The sequence below is a fragment of the Bidens hawaiensis genome, unplaced genomic scaffold, assembly GCF_021521415.1.
Source record: "Bidens hawaiensis isolate Kalapana, Puna unplaced genomic scaffold, B.hawaiensis_p1.1 tig00046866_1, whole genome shotgun sequence".
NCBI classification, from domain to species: domain Eukaryota; kingdom Viridiplantae; phylum Streptophyta; class Magnoliopsida; order Asterales; family Asteraceae; genus Bidens; species Bidens hawaiensis.
In genome coordinates this window covers 98,052-107,685 of record NW_027498378.1, presented here as the reverse complement: position 1 = coordinate 107,685, position 9,634 = coordinate 98,052, and the positions used below count along the sequence as shown (strand labels likewise).

At 35.7% G+C, this 9,634-nt stretch overlaps 1 protein-coding gene across 1 annotated transcript; it reads left to right on the top strand.

Moving 5' to 3' along the window:
- Positions 1–5,378: 5,378 nt before the first annotated feature.
- LOC143596701 (uncharacterized) lies at positions 5,379–8,797 on the top strand. The gene is made up of 2 exons (XM_077075411.1): positions 5,379–5,567; positions 8,188–8,797. Exons 1-2 carry the CDS (start codon positions 5,445–5,447, stop codon positions 8,281–8,283), a joined length of 219 nt encoding a protein of 72 aa, XP_076931526.1. The 5' UTR covers positions 5,379–5,444; the 3' UTR covers positions 8,284–8,797.
- The last annotated feature ends 837 nt before the right edge of the window (positions 8,798–9,634 follow it).

Genomic DNA, 9,634 nt, shown 5'->3' with positions numbered 1-9,634 from the left:
GAATCACCCTAATATCTCGTTACCTACTACTAAATCGATCCACCATCGCCAACAACCTCATCTCGAATTACACATCCACCAAGAACCACCCCAACATCTGATTACCTTCCACATATTGATCCATCACCACTACCAAATCGCTCCACCGCCTCCCTCAATCTTTTGTTATTGATTTAAGATCTGCTTTAGATGCGAAATACTAAAGTATTATAAAGACAAACAAAACTAAAATATTATAAAGAAAGCCTAACAAGGAGTTGTGGGCCAGATACACCATAAGCCAGAAACAAGCAGTTAACCCAAATACCCAAAAAAACATATAAAACAAAAGTCGACCTATCAGCAACTTTACAATTTAAAACGACACTAATATGTTAATCAGTTTTTCATGTGAATAATAGAAAACATGAATAATAATAATAATAATAATAATAAACCTATGAACTTGTACAACAAAGAGAATAGCAACAACATTTGCATATGATGTAGTCGACATGTTTGTCATTTTGTTCAAGTTCCCCTTGGGTTATGATTCTAGAGAGGAACCCGATTTTGGGAGAGTTGACGTACACAAATTTCATAATAGTGTGTGATTAGGTTATGATGTTAATCTGATTCTCTCTTTATATACATCCAATGAGAAACCATTTATTATTTAACTAAGGGTACTATGGTCCATCAACAATTGTCAAACTAATATATAATAAGTTATGATTAATGTTTTGATCTAATATTATATAAATGATTATAATGGCCACACATAAATATATATTATTATATATTTATTCTTACATTCTCTCACTTGGCTGAGTGATCATTTATTATGAGTATTAGATCAACTAATCAAGAGTTAAACTAATAGAGTCATTGAATTGAACATATGTTCAAGACTCTCATTAATCAAACTGCAATCCTTATTTAAAACCTAAGTAGTTATGACAAAATTTTTCAAGTCCTTCAAAATGTTTTATTTGTATAATAATATGTCTATATGACATTATGCATGCTGAACATATTAAGAGACATATAAAATCGAAACTGATGAGTCATTTGTTAGTATCAACAATGTGCTGAAACTGATAAAATTTAGTACTGTTCTCAGAAGTTCAAAGGTGAAGCATTAGAGTAGTGCAACATTATAATTATATCCAAGGGTGGATAAACTTTATATAAAATGAAGTGGGAAGTATTCAAAGAGTTAATACTATAGAAATTATGCCCCATGCATGAAACCGATCTGATTCAAACCAAGTTCTTGAGCCACAATATGGTTGGAGCAAACTTGAAAAAATACAATACTAATTTTCAAGAGTATGGTAGACTGGTCCCACAGTTGGTAATAGCATAATCGAGTAAGGTAACTCGTTGCATCTTGGGGTTACCAAGAGAGATCTGAGACATGATTAGGTCTCATTTACCTTAGACCGCATATCCAGCAATGGAATTGGCTGGTTATCTCATGAACGGTCTCATTCGCAACAAATAAGAAGACAAGAAGGGTGAGATATGAGGTGACAAGAAGGGAAATAAAGATACCCGCTTTAAGAGTAAAGAAGTAGATAGAAGGAGGGAAATTTTATCCCCACATTCCTAATGTGCAAGAAATAGGCAACCCATTACACTTATTTATTGTTTTATTCCCATTTTGACATCCTCTCACGATCATAATCTGAGTAGTCATGGGAGACAGTGTGAGGTTCAAAAATCGTCGTGTCTTGTCAAAACGTTGGAAGACGTGATATTTTTGGACTATCTTTGGATAAAAAGCCATTTCATAATACATATGGACATGAAACCCTCATTTTACCCCTTTCGCCATCCTCTAAGTCTCCTAGGATCGAAATTGGAGAGCATGAGATACATACTCAGGGTGAGGATATTTTTGGAAAATTTCTTAACGCATTGTATGGAAATATTGGTATAATTTCTCTTTGTAAATTTTGTTGGTTTCATTTGTCTCGTTATTGTTTGAATGAAATTTGCCATTAGAAAAAAGACTAAACTTAAGTTTTTCTTTGTCACGCATCTTTTTCAATAGTAATCTTAATTAATATATATTATTTCTACTTCAAAAAGCATTTCATATAACATTATATATCATATTAATCGAAGACGTTAGTGCCACAAAAGATGTCACACACTTAAGGTGGAAATGTCGGGACGCGAACTAATTGTTCACAGCTCACAAAGTACTATCACGCAATTGTAAAGTGACAGTATCTAATTTATTTAATTTAAATAACAAGTTACAAACAAGTACATCAAGTATAAAGAAATAACAAAACAAGATCAAATAGTTCTTGAATAAGTTTTAAATCCTAAAAGTCATCTCTAAGTGATCTTCATCTTGATAAACAATCCAATTCGATAACCTTCAAATGCGTACAAAATAGAATAGGTTTGTCGACACGAGGCTGAATAAGAAAATCACCAGTTTTGACACTAACGATAATATATATAGGAAAACCGCAAAACGGTTATCTGTGAGTGTAAACAATCAAATCGTAGCATGTAAATATTACAAACAGATAATGATGTGTGGGCTAAACCGTTGCCATGCGAATCGGGAATTGGTTACCACGATAGAATAATTGAGTTGTCGGTAAAACCATTGTCATGTGATCGGACACCGGCCACTACGACATGATGGGATGATAAATGATGGAGCTCTCCAAAGCGATAAATAAACACATAAACCAATAACAAGTAGCATGTAGTCATTCAATTGTTACACAACACAAATATTAACAGTTTCCATTTAATAGTATGATGTAGTATGTAAACGATTATTAGTAGGTACGCATAAGTCCCCAAAAGTATTTGAAAACAAGTAAAATAGGGGAATGATTACTCACCTTGATGATTAATCAAGCAAATTGTGACATAAAATAAACGAGCAAGGTAATCGCGACAAGTATTATGATCCAAGTAGACTTGAGACTCATACAAAATAAATTAGAGTAATAACGGAGAGCATAGCCGCTGGAATCAATCCAAACGGATGTATAGAACTCCGGTTATGATACTTATAATAAATAAGCAAGCTGGTACTGACCAGAATCCAAACAATGAGTCGGTTTTGGTCAATACACTCAAAATCTCAAAATAAACATATAAGTCTTCTGGCCGAAAGCTAATTTTGACTAGAAGATAGAGAAATCGAATAGTCAAATATTTTGACTTTATGCTTTAAAACGAACCAGAGAGCAATTGACCAGAAAACCCCATCAATCAGTAAAATTGATTGAGGGATTTTGTTAGTTAGACAAAAAAAACATTTTTCATAAAGACAATTTACCCAGAAAGATTATGGAACAATGAGAAATCATGAGTCAAAGGGTCTTGAAGCACAAAAGTCAAACCGTATAATGAAAATTTTTGAAGAAAACACCATGAAACATTATGCGCGATCTTTTAAGAGGTGGGGGCTGAGTTTACAGAGGTATTTAGGGTTTCTTGATAGGCTGGTTATAATAATAAAAGTCATAATTCGTTTATTTGGTAAATAGGCTTGAATAGGAAACAATATAATCAATTAATGACAAAATCAGGTATAATAACTTAGGGATTTCGTTTGTAATCATAGGGGAACAAATTCGGACACATTATAACATCATATGACTTATCTTGTGGCTTAAGTTTCTTGATTTTTGGCAAAAGTAGTTCATGTATTTCTATAAACACAATTTTTAGCCGTTTTAAGCGGTTTTAAGGGTTTTAAGAATTGTTTGACGAGTTTGAAAGTTATAAGAGTGTTAACTAAGTTAAACCACGTTTTATAAACACATGTTATTTTGTAAGGAGGTGTTTGGGATTTCGTATTTTACCTCCTTATAACTTTTCAATAAGTCAATAAGTTACAACATTGTAACTTATGAAATTTTCCTCTCGCAATATAAGTAATTCCAAACACCTTATTACTTTTCAAAAAAATAATAAGTTATAAGTTGGTAAAAATAAGTTAATTAAAAAAAAAGACAGAATTACAAATTTTGTCCTTTAAACAAAGTCAACTTACGATTCGTGCCACCTATTTAGTTTTTTTGCAAGCGGTGTCCTTTAAACTTTTTTTTCTACACGTTATGTCATTTACCTAACTGGGTTAGAAAAACTTAGTTAAATGCCCTCACGCGAGGCGCATGTTAGAACATATTGGTCTTTTTAACAGAGTGGTTCAAATATATTATTGTAAAAATAAATAATATATATTAACTAGATACTCTCTCTCTCTCTCTCTCTCTCTCTCTCTCTCCTCGTATTCTTCTCTCTCTACACCACCACCACCACTACCAACCCCCTTTCTCTCTCTTAGCCATGACCACCACCAAACCAACCCCCTTTCCCGTCGTTGTCTAGCCGAAACCACAATAACCATATCTGATTGCCAGGAGATGGATTTGGTAGAACACCACCATGTTCGGTCGTTTGCCCGGAGCTCGCCGGAAAATCAACGGTGGTTCGATATCAATGGTGGTTCAAAATCTGGAAACAACCACCACCCCCGTTATTTGTCGGCCTGAAGCCACCACCACCGCCTCGCCTGCAACTGTCGCCGGAAACACCACCATCCACCAGATCTGGTGGAGAGTCAACGGAAACCAATCATAACCCTAACATTCCACTACCGGAACGTCGTCATCTTCTTAAAAAAATCCATATTTTCTTTCCACATACTCTGCTTCAATCTTAGCCTTCCTCCTCTTCTTCTTATTATCAATACCATCGTCTTGAAATGCCGAAAGATTCAAGTTTTTTGTTTTCTTTACGTCTAATTCTATGTCGGAGTCATCCAGGTCGGGTTTATTTGAAGAATTGTGGATCTGGGTGTCTGGTTTTGGTTTAGAATCGGCGTTTAATTGAGAAATTTGTGGAAGATTTGAAGATTGATTGGTGGGTTTGATTCGGAATGGGTTTGATTCGGAGAAGATTGAATCGGAGATTGGATTATTGGGTTCTTGATGGGTGCTACCGAATAGGGATTTGAATATGTTGTCTGATGAAGGTGGAGGTGAAGAATTAGGGTTTTCGGGTTTGGGTTGTTTTGATTTCTTACCCATTGTTGAAGAAGAAGATGAAGATGAAGAATTCAGGTGGCCGGAAACCGGAGGTGGTGGTTCGGGTAGTCTGAAGCTGGAGGTGGGGTTGGTGGTGGGAGGGGTGATAAACTTTTTGCAGGTGTAGACGAAAAGACCAATATGCCCTCACATACGCCTCACGTGAGGGTATTTAACTGCGTTTTTCTAACCCAGTTAGCGTAAAAGACATAACGTGTAGAAAAAAAAGTTTAAAGGACACCGTGTGCAAAGAAACTAAATAAAAGACACGAATCTTAAATTAGCTTTGTTTAAAAGACAAAATTTGTAATTCCGACTAAAAAAAGGTTCCAAATCACAATTCACATATTATTGACCAATTGCCCCTATTTCCCCCCTTTGGCATCTGTGATGGGTTACGTGCTGAGGGTCAGGTTCTCGTCGTTCTTCGCCGGCGCTGCGGTGGCTTCGGCCTACGGCTTTTATTACCTTCACAAGGATTACAAGATTGCTCATCAAGCTATGTCACAACAGGTATTAATTATTATTATTACCAGAATAATTGCTTGTATTTCTAACCTAATTGATCAATGTTGGTGCTATCATGAAATGAGTGTTGATTGAAACCCTAGGTAATTGTTATATATTATTATGCCAACAATTGATGAATTCTATCTTGCTTAATGCCTTACATTTTTTTGTACCAAATGATAGTTTTATGTGATAATTGTTGTGTTAGAGTAAATAATACTGATGACTTGTTTTGAAATACGGGTGGCTTTTGAACAAGTCTAGAGGTGTTTATGAACCGTTGAAACTGTCCAAACCCTAGCAAATCGGTCTGTGTATTCGGCTTCAGATTATACGTATCAGCCATGGTTTACTCCATACGGTTTGAAAACTCGATTTCACAGCAGTTTGCGGCTTCAGATTATACGTATCAACCTTTTCTGGACGATTGTGCCTATGGCTGAACCAGCCAAGATAGCCGGTTTGATTAGCCATTTTCTAAAATGCAGTTTGCGGTTCGGTCCAAAAAAATGTTTAAAAACGGGCCTAACCTGAACTGATGAACACCCCTAGATAGAACATTTTTATGATTTACCAATACATTAAGTTTTGGAGGAAGTATATATGTTGAATAGCAAAGATCATTATTTTTCTTTGAAATCTGATCAGCATTATGATGTTTTTGTCTTACCTGTTTATAACTTTAGTTATATTGTGATAGTTTTGTGTTTTTGAAGTAAATCCCGATCAATTTTTAATAGTATTGCTAAGTCACTCCTGGTGCCACAAATTTTGTATTTCTGTTACCGGTTCTAAATTCTATCAAGGCTGAAATAGTCCATTTGGAAAGCATGACAACGCTGTTGTTGTGAATAAGTGGAATATAGTATTTGATTTTGTACTATTTTACAAAAGGTGAACTAACACTTTCATATACTCTTAACCATTAAGTTCCCTGTCATGGGTGGATTGCTACATTTGTTTACAAGTCAACTGCTTAGTCTTGACTGTAGTTCTGGGTTAAGTGCTGATCTCTGTGAGCATGATACTGAGAAGTTTAGGTAGACGTTTTCTTGTTCTTTGTGACATTCTGTTTTCCAACATTTATGTTGATGTGTTCCTGAGAGATATACATTATGCTGTGTTATATGACTCTAAAATATAGAGTTGATTACAAAAAATTGTACAACTTAGATTTTTGGTCGTCTATGATGAAACCAATAAACATGGTCCTATTAATATGGCGACGTGTATGTTATGGAAGCAATGTTAATTAACCAACTAAAGATTAAAATTAATTAGATTACAGAACACACAATCCATAGATCACACCGTAGATATTAAAAGCCTTTGCTTCTTGTTTCTAGGCCCATGTTCTAGGCAAGGCCCAATATATGCGCCTCTAGTTCCCAGGCCCTCGCTTCTTGAAGTTGACAACACTCTTATAGGCATTGATCATTTGAGCCTTTACTATTTACTCCCTCCGTCCCATTATAAGTGTCATGGTTTGAAAAACACAAATTTTAAGATGGATTGAATGATTACATTTTTTTTACTAAATGACAATAATGCCCTTGGAAAGTGGGTCCATCAATATTGTTTATTAATGTTAGTTGTGTGTGTTTAAGGGTAAATTTGAAAATTTGCTAATAAACTTTAAAAGTAGACACTTGTAATGTGACAAACAAAAATGGAAATATGGAAATATGGACACTTATAATGGGACGGAGGGAGTATTTTTTTTTTTTGAACATTTGGTTTTCATGTTTTGGACATTTTATTATTCAAGTTTTGGAATTACATTTGCATCATGACCTTTTTGAACTTCTGGTACTAATTAGATGATATAATAGCTTTTGTTTACTTTATATGAAGAATAGTATTATTTTTCTAATACGTAATATATATTAATTTTTTTATTCAAGTGCTCTTTTTTTTCTTAGGCTCTCACTTTTTTTGCGCCTAGGCACCAGGCAAGGCCTATGCGCCTTGAGTGCGCCCAACGCCTTTGATAACTATGGGCCATACCCCTTGAAACCTACATTTTTGTCACCTCCTCTTTGTCATTGCAGCCCTTTGTTCAGCTCTTCTGCGTTGTATGTATGACTTTTCTTCAAACATATGTAAGAACAATAGAATGTCATTCTGTGAACAGAAAATTTACCATCAACATACCGATCTGTTTTTAGTAGCAATGTAGCATGCACAGCCCAATTTTCATTTCATTTTGGACCTAAAGATCAGCCAAAGGTTGATTTGAGTTCTGGGTTGAATGATATATTTCGGAAAAATCAAAAGGAGAAAAAGCTTAATTAAGATCGGTTTCCTGTTGTTTTCAAGTTGTCATGAGTCTTACACATGCTAGATCTCATGGACCACGAGGCGAGATGCTTACGTACTACTACCAAAAGCTGCCTTTTAAATTTTAATCAAGCTGACCATTTATAATCTCTAGTTTATTTTGGCCATTTTTACATAGCAGTCTACTCATGACCCTATATTTGACCAATTTTGACGCCAAGGCGTTTGTTAATTTCGATCTTTTGGTCCAAAAGGTTCATATTTGACATTCAAGTAATTAAACATGTTCTTAAGTCGGTGATCAGTTTATAATACTAACTGTTTGTGATCCTTGGTGGTATAGATAAGCGATCTTCATAAATCTCTTGATGAACGCATATCTTCATTGGAAAAACTGAAAGAAGTTGAATCACTGAAGCCCTTTGAAGATCCAGAATAAAAAGCACGCCAAGCATCAAAAGTTAATCAACGTTGTATTATGTTTTGCTATGTTACATTTTAATTACCCTTTCATGTCTGCGCAATCGATAATGGCGATATATACACCTGCATTTTTGCTTTTTTAATTCTAATAACAGTTGTGGATTGAGATTTGAGAACCACACACTTAACTGGAAGCTGTTAAGCCTGAAGCAGACATGCGCATTTATCACTTCCATTTTGATCCACTGATTTGGTTTTATTCATTATCTGAGTTTATTTTTTTGACCAATACACACTCAATCTCATTGCTGGCACTCTTCTGACTTCAAGTTAATGTGGGCCACAGTGTCTCTGGGCTTGAATCAGCTACTAGATGTGGGCCAAACTTAATGTGCAGGCCCATCAAGTTTTTAAAGTCTAATTTCTAATTGGACAACCATATGAACAACAGAACATGGTATAACAGTATATACTATAACTATAAATTGGCCTTAATAATGAAGCTATGAAGTAACGTCAAGTTTAGGTTAACCAAATTGACGAAAACACCAAAGGGAAAACGTCAATTCTTGAAAACTTGATGAGGGTCGAATTTTTGTCGATTAATTGCTATCCACGTTTTATTCGGTCACGTTATACAAAATGTCATGGTGGGGTATATCGAACGATGCCCTTTGTTACTAGAACTTGTAATTTGCGTGTGCCCCACTTAAGATGACCAGCACTTCAATAATTGAAGTGTAAAACCAACGTCTTCTTTGGACCATAGAGAAACATGGACGAAATTAGAGATGTTCAAAACGGTTTGGGACTAGGAACCGGAACCGGTTCCTAACCGGTTCCTATATTCAAAATCCCCTTTTAAACCGGTTCCAGGCTCGAACCGGTTAGGGAACCGAACCGGTTCTCCCACCCTCGGACCCCTAACCTATCTAACCTGTTCTTACCGGTTCCTAACCCGGTTCCTGTACTGTAACCGGTCAAAAAACGGCTATTTTTGACCCCAACGGTCAAAAAACGGCAAAAAAAAACCGGTTCCGGATGGTTCGGTTCCAGAACCGGTTCCGGTTCGGTTCCGGTTCCTACCCGCCCCCACTCAGAAATGCAAGAACCGGTCACGGATCATCGGGTTGAATCAGATAGGGTCCGGTTCCTACAAAAAACGGGTAGGAACCGGTTCGGGTCCGGTTCGGGTCCACAGGTTCGGTTCCAGGAACCGGTTTCGTTGAACATCTCTAGACGAAATGAATGAAAACTATGGAGAATCTTGAATTTTTATCTTTGGATCTTATCATGTTTTGTTATTCAAGGTTTAGGCAGGCCTAATCAACCTTTCTGAGTGTTTTAAATAGAGTTTAATATCATTA